The 20,606-nt window shown below is 40.8% G+C and overlaps 1 protein-coding gene across 1 annotated transcript in view; it reads left to right on the forward strand.

Annotated features, from left to right (window-relative positions):
* R3HDM2 (R3H domain containing 2) overlaps window positions 1–20,606 on the forward strand; it is a 156,179-nt gene that overhangs the window by 18,661 nt on the left and 116,912 nt on the right. Inside the window, 1 exon segment of the mRNA XM_036018759.1 lies at window positions 18,221–18,288. Coding sequence (XP_035874652.1) covers window positions 18,221–18,288 — 68 coding nt within the window.

Here is a 20,606-nt window from a genome sequence, read left to right on the forward strand (position 1 = left end):
AATGAGTTGCATGCCTTCCAAGTATTTCTGTTACTTGACTAAATTTAGAACTGTGTAGAACTGCAGAACCGAAGTCTGGGGATTTTAATAGTCAAGACAGACAATATTCACCTTTTCCGAATAAGGAAGAAGAATCATAGGTTCAAATTAATTTTTGCACTGTCACCCAGACTACTTAATTAAGACAGAGTCCAGTGAAAAGCAGAACTATTCTGAGAATTTTATTTCAGTGTTGCTGAAAACTTGTTAGAGCCTAGGCTCTGGGTGTGAAAGGGATAAATTTTTTTCTCCTCCTGGGTAAGTTGCTGGAGGCTGTCCACTGTTCTTTCCCCACTGTCTTCTTCAATAATACTTGATAAGTATAATTCTTATAGTTCATTTGGATGAATGAGTTAATACATCTGACCTAGAGATCAGATGAGCTAAATTACACTTGAATTACTTGTGTGTGAATTTTATGACGCTGGAATTGTTTTGCATGTGTGTGAATTAAGAGTAGTGTAGGATAAATATACACACACAAACACATGCACACATATATACACACACATATATATTAGAATAATAAACACCTTTTTAAAAAAAGATTTTATTATTTTTAGGGAGAGGGGAAGGGAAGGAGAAAGAGTTATCAATGTGTGGTTGTCTTTCACATGCCCCCTACTGGGGACCCAGCCTGCAACCCAGGCATGTGCCCTAACTGGGAATCAAACTGGCATCCCTTTAGTTTGCAGCCTGCACTCAATCCACTGAGCTACACCAGCCAGGGCAATAAACACCTTTATCACATGAGCTAAAATAGAAGGGAGGAAATTTACATCAGGAAATTGGCCTTTCTGGGCCTTGGTTTTCCTCAGCTAAAACTCCAGCTCTTTCCTTCTATCACATAGCCATCTGTGTGGCAACATTTGGCCTGGTCTTGAAGCAGTGCATGCAAGAAGCTTGCCTGCTGGAACTGCTCTCTAGCATACTGCTAATTGTTGCCATTCTTCTTTTTATCATATTTCTTCTGAATTTCTTCAGTTTTGTTTAAACTCTCTCATCAGGAGTCAGCTTGGCCCCCATCTTATGGCTCAGGGACAGTGCCTAGTGGAATGTGTACTGCTGTTGGTAGTGTCCTGTCAATGAGCACAATGTAGTTCGTTTCTAGGGCACTGGTGTATACCAGTTCGTTGTTGGATGCCTGGTAGACCACATCAGTAATCCTTGCTTTGTGTATATAACACTCAGGGCCCCAGGAGAAGTTGCCCACATCCAGCCTCAAGGCATGGACTTCTTGTTGCCTCCCCACATGCAGACTGTGTGTGTGAGGCGGAGAGGGGAGCAGTCTTAGTGTTGGCGGCAGGGCATCCCAGTGCATATTTTGCTCCTGGTCTTGCTGTGCTTGTGCCAGTTGTCCTGAGTGATGCCCATGTCTTGGTACCAGCTGGAAAGATTTAGTATAGGATGTTTTGAGGAGAAACTTAACTGTATATAAAATGTGAAAATCTATTGACTGTTGATAAAGTTGGGTAGAAATTCAACATAAGAAGTAGCAAATAAAAGGAATACTTTTTTGACTAATTTAAATATAGTGAAAAGAGTAAGATTTTACACATGAAGTGAATATGATGTGCTTACTGCCTGCTTTGGCAATTGGAAATTTAAGACTTTGTTGCTACTATAGTAAGAAGTTTTAAGAACACTTGAAAAAATGCCAGAAAATTACCGTAAACCAAGAAAAATCCATAAAAATTGATTATATGTTTTTTCTGATCTTGGATTTATACAAATGGTGAAATGTTGAATATTGAAACCCAAATCTATATATTATTCTTGTTTCCCCTACTCCCCTTTCCTCCTGGGGCTTCCATAGATGAGTTTTAGAAAAGAGGGACCTGTGTTTCTTAGAGAAATGATCTGCCCTCGAAGGACTTACTGTTCAGTGAGGCAAAATGTTATGCAGGAGAGTTTTTATTTTCTTCTTGATTATTTTTATTTACAAAGGACATGGATTTCTTTTATAATTAGAGGAAAAAATGATTACTTAACATTTTTTAAAGGATAAAGGGTTATAAATCAACTCTTAATATTTGAAGTACTCCAAAAGACTTAATTCTTTAGCACTTTTTTTTAAAGAATTTATTTATTTTTAGAAAGATGGGAAGGGAGGGAGAAAGAGAGGGAGAGAAACACCAATGTGTGGTTGCCTCTCCTGTGCCCCCTACTGTGGACTTAGCCTGCAACCCAGGCATGTGCCCTGACTGGGTACTGAACTAGCAACCCTTTGGTTTGCAGCCTGCGCTCAATCCACTGAGCTGCATCAGCCAGGGCTCTAGCACTCTTGATTGATCTCTAGTTAGGTGGCAAATTCTTTGCTTGCTGGGCTTTGTGACTGTTAGGTAATCTCTTTATATTACAGCTGAAGTTTTTATTAAATAACTTGAGTGTATTTAATCAGTCACATAGCTAATAGAATTTCTTTTTAAAAAAAATTACTGCAATTGAATTTTATTGTTTTTTTTTTTAAAGATTTATTTATTTATTTTTAGAGTGGGAAGGGAAGGAGAAGAGAGAGAAACATGAATGTGCGGTTGCTGGGGGCCATGGTCTGCAACCCTGGCATGTGCCCTGGCTGGGAATCGAACCTGAAATGCTTTGGTTCGCAGCCTGAGCTCAATCCACTCAGCTACGCCAGCCAGGGCTTAAAATTTCTATTTAAACCTAGTAATATACAATTCTTTTTCTGTGAAAGAGTTTAAATATGCCCATTTGAACTCTGGGAGGAAAAGCTTGTGCTTATTATTAGCTTGCCTTACCTTGCTGGAAGCTTAGCATTTTGAAGTCACAAAGGCACCCCTGCAAAATTTGAAGACAACAGTATTATATGCTTTTACTAGAGTAAACAGTTAATTTTCTTTATTTTTAAAAAAGTTTATTTATTTATTTATAGGGAGAGGGGAAGGGAGGGAGAAAGAGAGGGAGAGAAACATTGATGTTAGAGAGAAACATCAATTGGTTGTCTTCCATACCTGCCCTGACTGGGGATTGAACTTGCAACCCAGGCATGTGCCATGCTCGGAATTGAACTGGTGACCTTTTGGTTTGTGGGATGACACTCAACCAACTGAGCCACACCAGCCAGGACAGAGTATACACTTAATTTTAGCATAAAGTAGTCTTTGGGGAGGCAGGGGAGAATACTGTATTTTTTCCATAGGTCCCAGGAAATTCAAGACAACTTGAGTGTCAGATAAGGTTCTGGGGACCATTAGAAAGCTTAGTATCATTCTGGGGCTATGGAATCAAAATATTTTTGTGTATTGGAGGACCTTAAAGGTTTGTTGTGGAAGCAAATCATGAATATTTAATGATCAAAATAACAGTAGATAATGGACTAGATTGTGTAATATAGTCCATATTCTACAGAATGCTATAGAATTGAATTGAGCCTTAATTGAGTAGTACAAACAAATGAGAAAGAAGGTAAGAGAGAAATTAATACATAAAAGAAGAAAAACCCTAGCCTTTGTAGTGGGAACAAAAAGACATTAAAAGGCTTTAAGCCCTGGCGAGGTAGCTTAGTTGGTTAGAGTGTTGTCCCAACACCAGGCTGCGGGTTTCATGCTGGGTCAGGGCTCCTACAAGAAACAATAAACTAATGAATGCATAAACAAGTGTAACAATAAAGCAGTATTCTCTTTCTTTCTTCCTCTCTCCCTCTTCCCCCCCTCAAATCAATAAATACAAAATTAAAGAAACAATACCAACATCATTTGCACATCTAAAATAATTAACAATAATTCCTTAGTATTAATCACCACTTAATTGATTACTTATCATTTTTAAACAGCCTATATGTTTATAATAGGATCCAGATAAAGTTTGTAGTTGGTCAGTATATCTTTTTTAAAATTACTTTTTTTTATCTTCATCTGAGGAAATTTTTCATTGCTTTTAGAGAGACAGGAAGGGAGAGAGAGAAACATCGATGAGAGAAAACATCAGTTCGTTGTCTTCCATAGGCACAGGGACCAGGAATAGAACCTGAAACCTTTGGTTATGGGATGGTGCTCCAACCAAGTGAGCCACACCAGCCAGGGCTATCTTTTCGAATTAAACTACAAGTGTGGGGTGGTGAAGAATATTCTATTACTAGTAGAGTTTGATGATCCTGCCTTAATTTATGCTAAGGCACTAAAATTTAGATTGACATTGCTTTTGCACCATGGTGAAAAGTGTAAATAACATGTTAGTGTCATTAGGAAAATGGTTTGATCTCTTAGGTCTGCTAAGACCACACTAGAACTGCTGTTCTAGATGGAAGATGTGTTATATATCCAGAGATCCTGAGGTAAGCAAAAGCATCGCTTTCTAGGTCAACTACAGGTAATTTGTTATGGAACTCAGGATATATGGAAAGAGAGAGAAAAGGTACTCAGGGGGCCAGATCATAAGGGAATTTAAGTACAGAATTTATCTTATTCTGTGCAGAATTTATCTTATAGGCATAGGGAGTGTAGAATTTATCTTATAGGCAATAGGGAGTCTTCAAGGATTTTAAGGGGCGACGGTGGAGGTACACACACACATATGTGTATGGTAGGGGTGTGGGTGGGTGATATCATCATATTTGTATTTTTCAAAAGATCACTTTATCACAGTGTGTCTTGTGGTAAGGAGGCTACTGGAAAATAAGGAGGTCTAAACTAAGCCACTGACTTGGAACTATAGAGGGCCAGGTTACAGACCAGTGCAGGGATTTTAGAGCATGTCTTTCCTAAAGCAGAACTAAGCCTAGCAGGATCTGTTGGTTGCTGGATGGGCAGAAGCACAATCAGCTGCAATCCATTGTCAGGGTCAGTTCTAGGATGTAACCTCAAATATTCTTGTTTAGGTAGTTTTCTCTGGAAACTAAACCTAAACACCAGAAATGCTATAGAATCTCTTTTGTAAAAATGGTTTCCAAAGGTAATCAGTATTCTGACTTCTTTACCATAGATTAGTTTTATCTGTTTTTAAAAAAGATTTTATTGCCCTGGCTGGCGTAGCTTAGTGGATTCAGCGCAGGCTGTGAACCAAAGCATCGCAGGTTCGATTCCCAGTCAGGGCACATGCTTGGGTTGCAGGCCATGGCCCCCAGCAACCGCACATTCATGTTTCTCTCTCTCTTTCCTCCCTCCCGTTGCTCGCTAAAAATAAATAAATAAAATCTTAAAAAAAAAGATTTTATTTATTTATTATTTAGAGAGAGGGTGAAGGAGGGAGAAGGAGAGGGACAGAAACATCAATGTGTGAGAGAAATATTGATCAGTTGCCTTTCTGATCTCAACTGGGGACCAGGCCTGCAACCCAGGCGTGTACCCTGACCGGGAATTAAACTGGTGACCTTTTGGTTTACAGGACAATGCCCAACCCACTGAGCCACACTAGTCAGGGCTGTTTCTTAATTTCAGATTAATAGAATCATAATATATACTCTTGTGTCTTTTTTCCTCAACATTGTCTTTGAAATTCATGAATGTAGTTGTATATAGCAATGGTTTGTTCTTTATCATGGCTGTCTGATATTTCATTGTGTGACTATACCGTAAGTTTTCTATTGAGTTGTCAGTTTTGGACTGTTATGAATAATACTTTCTATGACATTTTTGTACATGTCTTCATAGACATAAACTCACCACTATTGGTTATAAATCCAGGAGTAGAATTTCTTGTTCATGAGATACCTGAAATGTTTAAGTATTGCAATTTTTCAAAGTGGTTATATGAATTTATTTTCTTGCAAGCAGTGTATGAGAGTTCTGGCTGTGCTGTATCTTTGACTACATTTAGCACTGTCAGTTCTTTTCATTTTAGCTAGTCTCTGGGGGTATAGCGATGTCTTCTGTGCCTTTAATTTGCCTTTGCCTGGTGATCATTAATGTGGAATATCTATTCATATGCATATTGGCCTTTTAAGTATGATCCTCTTTTGTGAAATCCCTATTAAACTTTAGTCCATTTTAAAAATTGGGTTTCTTGTCTTCTTATTGATTTGTAGAAGTCCTTTTTTAAAAGTGCTTTTTTTGGTTACCCTTGCCTGAGCATACATTTATTGATTTTAGAGAGAGAGGGAGGGAGACAGAGAAACTTCAATGTGAGAGAGAAGCATTAATCAGCTGCCTCCTGTAAGTGCCTGGAACAGATCTGCAACCTAGGCATGTGTCCTGACCTGGAATTGAACCCGTAACCTTTGGGTGCATGGGACAGTGGTCCAACCAACTGAGCCACACTGGCCAGGGCTGTAGAAATCTTCTGCATATTTTATGTATGACTCCTTTGAGGGATACATATATTTGTACATATCTTCTCCAAGTATTTACATGTGGGATAGGTACAGAGACAAGTTGATGAATCTGAGCATTCTGCTGGGATTCTATGGTATATGTGTTATCAGTGGAGGGTGGTTCTGTATAATGTTCTTTAGAGATAACGGTTTGCTTGTATGATAGGAATGCACATGCTGATTTTGAGTGACCCATTAATATTTTGAATTGGGCTCAGCTGATTGTGGATATTTCTGTTTTCTATCACTGTGGACCAAACCACCCCAAATCTTAATGACTTAAAACAGCTATTTATAGTAGTCCACTCTTATCTACAGGGGATGTGTTCCAGGACCCCCATTGGAAGCCTGAAACTGCAGATTATACAGAACTCTATATGTACTGTTTTTTTCCTATATAGACTGGGGCAGAAGTAAGTTTGCAGTTGTTCAGATGGAAAATAATATAATAATTAATACGTAATAATACAAGAAAAAACTCTGTTTTGTGTACTCTCAAGTGTATACCTACTTATGTGCCACTCTGTACATACACAATTGTAAACCTACTTGAGAGGTTTATACTCTGTAAACCTTTGTACATAGCCCCACTCTGTACATAACCTGGATAAGATTTAATTTGTAAATTAGGCAAAGTAAGGAATTAACACAATAACTATTAATAAAATAGAACAATATACTGTAATAAGAGTTATGTGAATGTGCTCTCTGTCTCTCAAAATATCTTACTATACTCTACTCACCTTTTTACTTAAAGGGAGCATTTTACAGATTCTCTTTGGCATGTCCGAATTGCAACATCATTACTCTTGTGCTTTGGAACCATTATTAAATAAAATAAAGGTTACCTGAACTCAAGCACTTTGATGCCTCAACCATTGATTTGTTAATTAATGGCTACTAAGTGAGGGTAGGTAGCATATATAGCCTGAATATCCCAAGCAAAAGGATGACTCATGTTGTGGAGGGGATGGAGCTGGACAGTATAAGACTTCATCATTGCTACTCAGACTGGTGTACATTTTAAAACTTAAAAATTGTTTATTTCTGGAATTCTTCAGTTCATGTTTTTGGACCGTGGTTGATTGTGGGTAACTAAAACCATGCAAAAAGAAACTGCTGGCGGGTGTAGGGGTATGCTATATTTCCTTATGATTACCTGGGATGGCAATTTGGGCAGGGGCAGCAGTTTGGGCAGGGCTCATCTTGCAAGGCTTGTCTCTATCCCCATGGTATCTTCTGGGCTCACTCATTCTGTGATTAGTTGGCAGGTTGTCTGGGGGCTGGTTGTACCTGGATAGCTTCACTCCAGCATTGTTTAGCATTGAGCTGGAGCTCTCAACCAGGGTGCTATGGCTTCTCCCACAGGTTCTCTTGCCTTCCTTGCATGGTGGCTAGGGTTCTAAGACTGTGAGAGTGGAAGTTCTCTGAAGGCCTAGGTTCAGAAATTGTAGTGTCACTCATGCCACATCCTTTTGGACAAAGCAAGTCACAAGGCCAGCTCAGATTTAAAAGATGGGGAAATGAACTCTACTTCTTTTGTTTTTTAAAAATTATATTGTATTGATTATTCTATTATAGTTGTTCTGATTTCCCCACCCCCTTTGCTCCCCTCCACCCAGCACTCCTGACTCCCTCAGGCAATCTTCCCACTGTTGTTCATGTCCACGGGTCGTGTGTAAGTTCTTTGGCTACTCCATTTTTTGTACTGTACTTTATATCCCCATGGCTACTCTGTTACTACTTATTCACACTTCTTGATGCCCTCACCCATTCTAGCCCCCCCCCCCCCCCAATCTCTTTAACCTTTGGCATTTTAATTATGATGTGTCTTGGGATGGGCCTCTTTGCATCCATCTCGTTTGGGACTCTGTGCTTCCTGGACTTGCATGTCTATTTCCTTCACCAAATTAGGGAAGTTTTCTTTCACTATTTTTTCAAATGATTTCCAATTTCTTGCTCTTTATCTTCTGGCTCACATATGAAGCAAATTTGGATTGCTTAAAGTTGTCCCATAGGCTGCTTACATTCCTTGTTTTTTTTTATTCTCTTCTTGTTCTGATTGGTTGTTTTGTGCTTCCTTATGTTCCAAGTCATTGATTGATTCTCAGCTTCATCTGCTCTGCTGTTGTTTCCCTATAAATTGTTCTTCGTTTCAATTAGTGAATCCTTCATTTCTGACTGGATCTTTTTCATGCTGTTGAAGTCTTCACTAAGTTCCTTGAGTATCCTTATAACCTGTGTTTTGAACTCTGCATCTGATAGATTGTTTATCTCCATTTCGTTTAGCTCTTTTTCTGGAGTTTTGATCTGTCCTTTCATTTGGGCCATGTTTCTTTTTTGTTTGTTTGTTTGTTTGTTTTTCATTTTGGCAGCCTCCCTGTGTTTGTTTCTATGTATAAGGTAGAGCTGCTTTACTCCATGTCTGGTGGTGTGGCCTAATGTAGTAGGTGTCCTGTAGGATCCAGGGGCACAGCCTCCCCTATCACCTAAGCTGGGTACTTGAGGTATGCTTTTCGTGTGGGTGGACTACACCCTTTTCTTATAGTTGAGCCTTGGTTGCTGTTGCAGATCAATGAGGGGGATTTACCCAGGCCTGTCAGATGCAAGGATTGGCTGTGACCACTTACCACCAGCCTCTTCCCTTCTTGGTGGATCATCTATGCAGGAGCAGGATGGTAGTGCTATGACGTGGTCTGTAACTACTTACTGGGTATGTGGGCCCTGGGGTTTTCTTGGTGGTTCAGGCCAAGTTCAGTCCCCACCTGTGTTTTGCCCAGGGCCACCCTGCCTGAGTAATAAAGCAATCCAAGATGGCTGCTACTTGTGCTGGTCTTGGGCATTTCCAGGCAAAACCAAGCTGTGAATCCAGGTTGCTAGTTCCAGGCCTCAGGCTCACTGAGGCCAGCTACTGCTTGTTTGTTTATATGGGAAAACTGCTTGGGTGGGTCCATAATTTCATCGGGGCGGAGTCTCTGGGGATCTCCAAAGAGGGTCAAAGAGTGTTAGCCAGGTTGATGGAATCTTAGGTATGGTACCAGTCTGCCAGCTGTATGAGGGGAGGACCTGAAAAGGGACAATGTCCTCTGCCTGCCTTGATGCCAGATACCTCAGCCTTGCCCTGCACACCACCGGTGCCATTCTAGCTGCCTCCCCGGTGCTGGAGCTCAGAGGGAATGAGTCTGAGTAGGTGAGCCCATGTGTGGGTTCCTTAAGAGGAACTGCTTGGGGCTCCATGAGTTTCTTCCACTGACTCAATCTCCACTTGTTTTTTTAGCCAGAAGTTGTGGGGATTTCCTGGAACTGGAACCTTGGGCTGGGGGGCCTGGTGTGGGGCTGGGATTCCTTGCCCCCGAGATATTCCTCCTGAATTATAATCCACCACACGTGGATTTAGGACCAGCCCATTTCACATCTGTGCTCTTCCTATCAGTGTAGATGGATGTGGTTTTATTTATTCTGTAGTTGTCAGACTTCCATTCAACTTGATTTCTGTTGGTTATGAGTTATGGTTCTATATATTAGTTGTAATGCTTTTGTGATTGTGTGAAGAGGTGAGTCATGTCTGCCTATGCTGCCATCTTGACTGGAGTTTGAACTCCACTTTTTTTTTTTAAGATTATTTGATTATTTATTTTCAGAGATGGGGAAGGGAAGGAGAAAGAGAAACATCAGTGTGTGGTTGTCTCTCATGCGCCCTCCACCAGGGACCTGGCCGGCAACTCAGGCATGCGCCCCGACCAAGGATCAAACTGGCAACCCTCTGGTCCGCAGGCCCATGCTCAATCTACTGAGCTACACCAGCCAGGGCGTGAACTCGACTTCTTTATTGGAATTGCTGTGAATAATTTGTGGTCATGTTTAATATACAACAGTGGGCATTGTTCTTCCTTGTCTCCCCCTTTCTCACTCTCCCTCCCTTTTAAATGAAGTGGATAAGTTGGCGGAGGGGGTGTTTGTTTGTTTTTCTTTGTCATGAATTGTCTTTCTTGGAAGTTCATGTTAGAACAAAACTGTCTTGGTTAAAGGATGTCTTCCATGATTACTTGGTGTGGCCAAGGACCAAATATTTTCAGGTTCTAACTTTCCAACCATTTTCTAAATTACCATAATAAACCAAATATCTGTTAATGCTGAAGAGATTAGGTTCTTCTTCAAGTGATTTTTATCTTTCTTGTTTAAATCCTTTGTAATTAAAAAAATTGGTAATTGCCAAGAGTGAATGCTCTGGTTCTCTTATGGGCTTTGTTCCTTGCCCATCCATGGCTTGGTAGTCATCCAGAGTTACTAACATGGGCCTGAAATGACTACATTTTTTCCTAGGTGCTCTATGAAGTCAGAGAAGGAAAGGCTTTGTAGCAGGAAGAGTTGTTTAGGGCGCAGTTGTCTTGAACAGACAGTGTTTTATATGTATATGAAATAAATAAGAATCTTGGACAAGGTGCAGATGTCACTGACCTGTCAGCCCATCAGGTTGAATCAACTGAGGTCCTAGATGAGGTGACAGTGTCAACATAATGAGCTTCTTCTCCTGAGTTTATTGGTCCTCTCATTAAGGTAGCTGTCATAGCCCTTATTTTAGAGCAAAGTCAGAGTCATTGTTCAAGATTCATCTGGCTTTCAACATTTATTTTGGAGGGGGAAGGTCACTTTCAGTTTAGGAGCATCATCAGAAGTGACATGTGGCTGTTTTTCAGATCACAGCTATTTTGGTGTGCCCAAGTGTTAGAGTTGTTAGGATCTTTAAAACTTGTCTCCAGGTGACTAGAGGCTATTCTGTTTCTCCAAATAGGTTTAATTAATTGTCTTGGTATAAGACAAGTAGATTGTTTAACTGTGGTTTCTGAGTTATCTAATTGCCCCAAATTAATGATAATTTGTGATAGGGGGGGGGGGATAAGTACTCAGGTGGCATTATATGCAAAAAGATGGATGTTCTGCTGCTAAATGCAGCTGATTAGAAGGCTCGGCGAAGTATTCTTTTTCTGGTGACAGAGTCACGATACGGCTTTGTACAATGCACTATTAGTTAGATAGCTGAATTGAATCTTGTATTCCTGTGAATTATCTTTTAGGCATGTGGAGTGCTTCACAGAACTCTTATCCCTGATTCTTTCACAAGTGTTTGCAGCTTGGGTCAGTTTAGCATAGTTGTTCTGGGCTGTGAGGCAGTATTCAGTGCAATTAGTGCTGATAGCCAGATCTTTGGGAATTGCTACTGCCTAAGAACATTGGATTTGGGTCCTATAGACTCAGAGAATAGTGTTGCCATATACAATTGCCATCTCATTTTCTGAGTGCAGTTTTTTTTCCTTCAGACAAAGGGAGCTTCCTAAGAATACAAGGAAATCCTTAGAATGAAAAGGAGAACACAGGATTTTTGACAGCTTGACCACTCTTACTGGCTGTACAAAATAATTCTTAAAAACTAGGGACTTCTGGCCAAGACGCAGATGTAGGTAGATACACTTTGCCTCCTATCACAATGAAAAGAAGGACAACAACAAATTTAAAAACACAAAATAACAAGAACTGCCAGAAAATTGAACTGTATGGAAGTCCAACAACCAAGGAGTTAAAGAAGAAACGTTCATTCAGATTGGTAGGAGGGCAGATGACAGGTAGCCCGGGCAGAGAGGATGCGTGGCAAGGCAGTGGCTAGAGGACCGGGCGGGCAAGGTGGCGGCTGGTGGACTGGGCAGTCCCACATTCACGTGTGGATAAGCTGGGAGGAACAACTGGGAAGCAAGACAGACTGCACAACCCAGGGTTCTAGCTCAGGGAAATAAAGCCTCAAAACCTCTGGCTGTCAAAACCTGTGGGGGTTGTGGTGGTGGGAGAAACTCCCAGCCTCAAAGGATAGTTCGTTGTAGAGACCCACAGGGTCCTAGAATGTACACAAAGCCACCCACCTGGGAATCAATACCAGAAAGGCCCAATTTGCTTGTGGGTAGCAGGGGAAGTGACAGAAAGCTGGCTGAGAGCCAAGCAAACAGCATTGTTCCCTCTCAGACCTCTCCCCCACATATAGCACCACAACCCAGCAACCTGGGTTGCCTTCCCACCCAGCAAATACTTAAGGCTACGCCCCTTACCATGTAACAGGCACACTGAAACAAACAAACAAAAATGGCCCAAATTAAAGAACAGACCAAAGCTCCCAAAATAGAACTAAGCAATAAAAAGATAGCCAACCTGTCAGATGCAGAATTCAAAACACTGGTAGTCAGGATGCTCACAGAAATGGTTGCAGATGATTGAAAAATAGAAGAAAAAGTGGAGGCTATGCAAAGTGAAATAAAGAAAAATATACAGGGAACCAACAGTGAAGGGAGGGAAACCTAGACTTAAATCAATGGTTTGGAGCAGAAGTAAGAAAGAAATATTCAACCAGAACAGAATGCAGAAACAAGAATTCAGAAAAAATGAGGAGAGACTTATGAACCTCCGGAACAACTTTAAACATGGGGTGCCAGAAGGAGAAAAGGAAGAGCAAGAAATTGTAAACTTATTTGAAAAAAATAATAAAGGAAAAGTTCCCAAATCTGGCAAAGGAAATAGACGTCCAGGAAGCTCAGAGAGTGCCAAAGACATTGGACCCAAGGAAGCACACACCAAGGCACATCATAATTACATTAGCCAAGATTAAAGATAAGGAGAGAATCTTAAAAGCAGCAAGAGAAAAGGAGACAGTTACCTAAAAGGAGTTCTCATCAGACTATCAGCTGATTTCTCAAAAGAAATCTTGTAGGAAAGAAGGGTCTGGGAAGAAGTATTCCAAGTCATGAAAGGCAAGAACCTACATCTAAGATTACTGTATCCAGCAAAGCTGTCCTTTAGAATGGAAGGGCAGATAAAGTGCTTCCCAGATAAGGTCATGTTCAAGGAGTTCATCATCACCAAGCCCTTATTATATGAAATGTTGAAGGGACTTACCTAAGAAACAGAAGATAATCAAAAATATGAGCAGTGGAATGACAAACTCATAGCTATCAACAACTGAACATAAAAACAAAGACAAAAACACACTGAGCAAAAAACTAGAACAAGAAGAGATTACAGAAATGGAGATCACATGAAGTGTTATTAGCAGGGATGGTGAGGGAGGAGAATGGGATAAGAGGTACAGGGAATAAGAAGCATAAATGGTAGGTACAAAATAGATGGGAAGGTTAAGTATAGTATAGGGAATGTAGAAGTCAAAGAACTTATATGTACAACCCATGGACATGAACTAAGGGTGGGTAAGCTGGTAGGAGGGGTGGTACAGGGCAGAGGAGAATAAAGGTGAGAAAAAGATGGGACAGCTGTAATAGTGTAATCAATAAAATATATTTAAAAACTGTTAAAAACCTAAAACCTGTTAGATTTTTAAAGGTATTGCTTAGCTTTGTAAATGACCTCAAACAAATATAAATCTGTTTCAGTGCTCATTATGTGTCATGCACTGTTTGGCATTGGTGTTGTAGATAATGAAGAAAACATGCAAGATTTCTTACCTCACTTTTCATAGAAATCCTCAACAGATAGATCTACTTTAATGAAAAGGAGAATGAGGTGATCATGATTTAAGTTTTGAACTAGCTTATCCAGAAGATCAGAAAAGACCTCCCTAATCTTGAATCCAGTGGAGAAACAGCAGGTTAACATTTCCTTAACGTGCTTGGTCACCTGTGCTTGAAATGGGAGTCCCCAAACTTCAAGTGGCCTCTTTATGAATGCCTTGTCCTTTAAAAGGAACAGGCCCTCCTGCTTCTTTCCACATACATCCAGTGAGGGTTTTATTACACTAGGTCTCCCTTCTATATATTCTGACTTTCAGAAATGCTGAGGTATGTTATTCATTTTTTACCTGTGATGAATTTGACCCAGCATCTCTTGACACTCACCTTCAGGACCTTAATAAAGTTACTTACTTCATAAGTCCTGTAAGTGTTCAGGTCGTCTGATCACCCAGAGTAGCATGATTGACTTGCTATTTAAAATTCCTGTGCTCTGCAGAAACAAAACAAAACAAAACAAAAATACTTAAAAACCACTTCTCACATCTTCTAATGAAGCTCTCCTTTCTTCTTTTTTTTTATTGTTGATCATGTAATATCCTTCATTACTTGAGAGTATTAACCCACAAGTGTCTGCCCTTTGTTCTCTAGTCTAATTTGAGATTAGACAAAAGCGTTACCGTATATGAAATTCATCTTAGGGCTCTTCCCTAAATGCAAAATAAGGCCATGTATAATATTTCCCCTAAAACTACAATATATCAATGCATGTTTGACAATTTTTTTAAAGGACCATGGTCAAAACCAAAAGTATATTTTGCATATTTAGACACAGCCATCCATTAAGAACCTATGTTCTCTTGACATATTTATCAAAATAATTTTTGTTCTAAGTAGTAGAAAATAGAAAATCTGTCATCTATATAATTTATCACATTCATTGTAAATTTAGGGGGAAATGCATCATACAATTATCATGATTTTTGTTTTGGCACCTGTGAAAATAAAGTTGCCATTAACAAAAAAAAAAACAAATAACAAAGATTTCTGGTCTCAAAGAGCTTAAATTCTTGTATGAGAAGATAAAAATAAGTAATAAATAAAAACTATAGCATAATAAGTGCTATAAAGAAAAAAGATGTGGTGATGTAACCAAATAGGGTTCAGTAGGATCCTACTGCTCACTGGCAATAGGGAAAAATCTAGAGAGAGAGTTTGGTGGAAAGGAAAAGGCATCTTTTATTTAAAGCATATACAGTTTGAAATAATGGCAGGTTTCTGCCTGAAAGCCTGTTTCCTGTAGGACACCCAGAGACAATCACCCCACCTACCTCTGCCAGCTCAGTTCAAGGTTGCACTGGGAACCTCTTCTTGCACCAAAAGTCACTAGTGTTTAGGAAAGGTAGGTGGTGTAGATGATTTTAAGTTGATGTCTAGCTTCAGGCACCCTTCTGGCTCAGTGTGTTCAGATGTCCTACTCGGGGCTGCTGTCTTCTTTCTCTGGCTTCCTGTGTAGGGTAGGGGTATGGGGCTCATCACCTAGCCTTATGGCTTCCACTGACAACAACTAGTCCGCCAAGTCCTGTCACGCACATTTGTGTGGTGAGTCTGAGGGCCTGCTTGGGCTGGGGTGAGCAGAGCAGCAGCGATGGTGGGCACTGCTGCCGACTGCCCCCACTTGAAGAACGTACATGTGGCAGGCTGGTGGCTGCTGTGGCAGTGTGGGGGATGGGCATGGGGCTTGCGGCCGAAGCCTCCTTCCCTCTCCTCCCCTCCCCTCTCACTGGTCTAACACCTGCTGCACTCCAGGTAGGCCCTAGAGCATTTGGGGAGGGGTGCCGGGAATGTTCCCTGACCACGCGGTCCTCAAGGCCAGGGGCCCAGGAAATCCAGCATTCCCCCATCTCCGGCAGGCAGGAAAGAGGAGAGAACAACGAGCTAGCATTTCTGTGTGCTCCCCTTTTAAAGATTGCCCCCAGAATCCCCTGCGACAGAAGTAGCTGCACCATCACCCTGGTTGCCAGGGCAATATACACTGGTTCAGCACCCACACCATGGCTGCCGCCCTTGTGCCAGCCTTGGCGCTTCCCCACTTCTTACCCATTTGCAAGGCGAGAGGGTCCCCCCATTACAGTGATGTGATTGAGAGTAACGGAGAAGGGGTTACTTCAGGTTGGGTGGTTAGGAAAGCTCTCTTTGTAGTGACATATGTAGTGTTGTTACTTGAGGGGAGACAGACCCATTATTTCCTTAACGGGAGAGGAGTGTTCTCGGCAGAGGAACAGCAAAAATACAAAGGCCTTGTGGGAAGTATGTGGTTAAGTATGTTCCAGAATAGGCGGGTGGCCCTGACTGGTGTGGCTCAGTGGGTTTGGATATCATCCTGCAGACTGGTCGTCAGTTACATTTTTCAGTCAGGGTACATGCCTGGGTTGCAGACCAGGCCCCCGGCTGGGGACATGTGAGTGGCAACTGATCTGTTTCTCTTGCACATTGATGTTTCTATCTGTCTTTCTCCATCCCTAACCCTTCTCTCTAAAAATGAAAAAATAAAATTTTTAAAGAAAAAGGAAAAGAAATAGGCACCCAGCCCCTGGCTGGGTAGCCCAGTTGGTTAGCATGTTGTCTCCACATGCCAAGGTTGTGGGTTCCATCCTGGGTCAGGGTACCTACCGTAACAACAGTCAACCAGTGAATGCATTCACTAGTAGCAGCAGGTTCATATCTCTCTCCCTCTCTCTCTCTTTCTCTCTCTCTTTGTTCCTCTCTCTCAAGTCAATAAATAATTTTTTAAAAAAAAGTATAGGCAGGGGCCACATTTTGTAGGACTCTAGACCAGGGGTGTCAGACTCATTTTCACCAGGGGCCAAAATGGCCTTGCAGTTGCCTTCAAAGGGCTGAAACAATTTTAGGACTGTATAACTGTTAAGGAGTTGAAATCACATTCAACCCTTTGAAGGCAACTGCAAGGCTGATGTGGCCCCTGGTGAAAATGAGTTTGACACCCCTGCCTAGAGCCGGGAGGATGGAAAGCCATTGAGCAAGAAAGCTAAATAATCTGATTTACATTTTTAATAGATTTCTCTTGCTTCTCTGGGTATAACAGATAATAGATTGCCCAGAGTTGAAGTAGAGGGATTAGTTAAAGAAGCTCTAACATGTTATTAAGAAAAACCCTGCAAGCCATTATGAAGGTTATGGAGGTGGGTGGCAGAAAAGTATTGAAATTTTATTTAAAAAGTTCTACTTTTATTTTTTTGTAAAGAATACAAATAGGTTAAGGAAAAACAATAACAACAATAAGTACTAGTTAGTGTGTGCTTTGAATTGTGTTGCTCTTGATTCTGTGACTCAGAGTTGGGGAGTGAACTTGAGGTATGGCAAGCCTCTCAGTGTGAACCTAATATGCCCACTTAAAAACCAGACATGTCTGGGCATGGTTTGAGGGCCTGTGGGGAAAGGTAACCAGTAATTTTTTGTATAGGGGAAAACAAGGCATGTGCGGGGGGAAAAATCACCATACAAGGCAGTGTTTTAAGACCAAGGTTGATGGTGAAAAGGGAAGGGCAGTACCGGCTGGCTATGCCTCCCAACCCTAACCAAACTACCACACTCTCTAATGCCCAAACCCTGAAGTGCAGGGGCTGGAAAGAAACTAGAAGAGCTTTTTCATAGAAATCTTAGTATGGTACTGGGAAGGCAGCTGTTGGTGATGTGATCACAGGTTAGAGTTGTGAAACAAAATGGTGAGTTAAGGATACTCCTCACTTCAGCACAGAATACAGTGGGGCTTAGATATTTTGTGGACTTCCAACAACACTGAGTGGCTTGGGCGTATTAAGGATTCCAGTGGTAGCACCCATCACTCGGGTTTTTAAAGAGGATTAAGCAGCAGCCAGCCCTCAGTTCTGTGGGAGCAATAATAATACTGCATTCGGGGTGAGGAGATATTAAATTATGTGTTTGTAGTAATTATTTATACTCACAGAAGAAAATTCTGTTGTTGGCCTCTCTACTTTTTCTTCTCACTAACTAAAAGATTCTAGATCTGCTAGCCTAGTTCCTAGACTTGTGTAAAAGGATAATGGGTGATTATCCCCATTAAAAAAAAAGCAGCTGAAGAGTATCAAGTAGTAAGACTGGATGATTAATTTCTATCGGAAAGTTGACTGAGAACTACTTATAAGAAAAGGATCAGTAGAGGGAAAAGAGCCAAAGGAGAAGTGAATTGAGTGTGGAGGTGAATATAGGGAGCAAGTATAGAGTTGGGAGAAACATTGTGAGCAGAAGGAATTGGGAAAGGAGACATTAAGAAGCTGCTATGGATTTTGAAATGGATCTCCTTTTATTTTCTTAGAGAGATTCCTGAGATTTAAATTGCTTTTAACTTACTTTTTTTTTTTTTTTTGAGGTTAGACTTGTTTCTTATATGTGATGCCATTCCAGCACTGGACTCATGGAGGCTGAACATTTATTCAGGTAATAATAGGTAGTATTTATAGAGCACTTTTTATGTACCCGGCAATCAACTAAGTGCTGTACTTGTATCTTTATGTAATCCTCACACAACCTCATGGTTGTGTTATTGGAAGTGTTATTGTACCCATTTAACAGGTGAAGAAATTGAGCCCTAGAGGCTACATCAAGATTGTGTTCAGCTAAATTAAAACATAAAAAAGGCTCCTGTATTTAAAGTGAGAGACAAATGGTACCCTTGGGTTAGATGATGTCATACCTCACCTGGCTGGCATAAATATTACAAATGTAAAGTTGTTATGATTGACTGAACTTCATTTCCATAACTTTTTCTCACTAGTGAATATGTTACCAAACCCAACCTGTCGGGGGTTGGGTGTCCTACCACTCACTGTCTACCAGGCAAATCTCCAAAGACAGAGTCGGTGGAAAAGAAAGGAGCATTTTATTTAATGGCAAGTTTCTGCCTAAAATATCTGGGTAACAAAAGTAAGGGGAAAGAAAAAGTATGACATCAAAATTAGCTATTTAAATATTTGTCATCACAGCTACTACATAGGTTCAAGAACTGAAAATAACACAAGAACAGAAGTCTGTTCACAGTGCTGACTGTTATCACCAAGGCCTTTGGAAATAGTGGCAAGTGTCTGCCTCAAAGCCCGTTCCCTCTAAAACACCCAAAGAAAAATCAGCCTGTCACCCTCTGCCAGCTCAGTTCATTGTTGCTCCAGGGACCTCTTCTCCTACCCAAAAATATCATCAATGTTAGGTGGTTTAGCTGGCTGTAGTCACTGTCCAGCTTCAGGCATCTTTCAGAGTCTGTGCCCCAGGCCTCTCTGCTCACAGGCCTGCACTGGCCACTGTTGGCAGGTCTGGTGGTGACTGTTACATGCCCCCCACTGGGTGAGGGAAAGAACCAACTGACGTTTGCTTTCTGGTCCATTTCAGAAGTCCTTTCGCAGAATCGCATGCATGCCAAAAGCCAGTAGGAGAGTCCAGCTCTCCAACCAGTGAAGGCCAGTGTCAACCATATTTGCCTTTTCCCCTCTTCCAGCCACCATGATTGGCAAGGGCGCAAAGGCTCCAAGTCACACAAGTGCAGCTCAAACCCCACCCCCATTTCCGTGGAGGGGTGGTGTCCCCGCCCCCTCCTCCTCCCATTACAAGTACATTATACTTTCTGTTTGTCTTTAAAACAATAGGCATATGTTTGGTTTAAAAAAAAAAATTCAGGCCCTGGCTGGCGTAGCTCAGTGGATTGAGAGCGGGCTGTGAAACAAAGTGTCACAGATTTGATTCCCAGCCAGGGTTGCAGGCCATAACCCCCAGCAACCGCACATTGATGTTTCTCTGTTTCTCTCTCTCTCTCTCAAAGTGAATAAAAAAAATTCCGTTTAGTGTTTTAACCATAAATAAGGCTTTTCTAACTTTTTAGAGTGTAGATAAAATGTTTTGAAATAGTTTAAAATTATTTGAGTAAATATTTACAAAAGGTAAGATATCTATAACTGGGGAATTCTTAAGAGGAGATTAATATACATAGTAGTAGGAGTCCTTTTTGTTGATTTTATCACACTAGAGATACTATTCACAGGTATTTTTTTAGCTTTCAAGAACTTATTAGAGCCCTGACTGGTGTGGCTCAATGGATTGAGTGCTGGCTTGCGAACCAAAAGATCACAGGTTTGATTCCCAGGCAGGGCACATGCCTTGGTTGCAGGCCAGGTCCCCTGTTGGCGTGGGAGAGGCAACTGATTGATGTATCTCTCACACATCAAAGCTTCTCTCGCTATCTCCTCTCCTTTCCCTCTCTTAAAAACAACAAAAAAAAGAACCTTATTAGAGTTTGGTATAGGAGCTTTCTTGGTGTATCTAAATGTTTGTTTACAGATCACATTAATTGTATTACTTGCCAGAACTGGGAGGGTTATAACACTGCCAACTGAAGATCAATCAAAAAAGAAGATTGAGCATCCCTGAAATTATAATGTAGATTAATTAAAGCATTTTTAAGTTTAAAAAGTTCAGATTTATCTGCTACTTTGATTGGTTCTCTGTGTTTAAGTTTGCCAAGTGCTATCTGTACACAGGGTGAAGTAAAAGTGTTTCTATCACTACCTTGTCAGTTATTGAGTGACCAGCATGAGTATGCTGCCCTAGTTTTCTTTTTCCATCTTTTTTTAAACTTGAAGTATGATTGACAGATAGTAAACTGTATATATTAAAAGTGTACAATTTGTTAAGCCCTTCTTAAAGATTTTATTTTTTAGAGAAGGGGAGGGTGGGAGTTAGAGCAAAATATTGATGTGTGAGGGAAGCAT

The sequence above is a fragment of the Phyllostomus discolor genome, chromosome 2 (genome assembly GCF_004126475.2).
Source record: "Phyllostomus discolor isolate MPI-MPIP mPhyDis1 chromosome 2, mPhyDis1.pri.v3, whole genome shotgun sequence".
In the NCBI taxonomy this organism is placed as follows: domain Eukaryota; kingdom Metazoa; phylum Chordata; class Mammalia; order Chiroptera; family Phyllostomidae; genus Phyllostomus; species Phyllostomus discolor.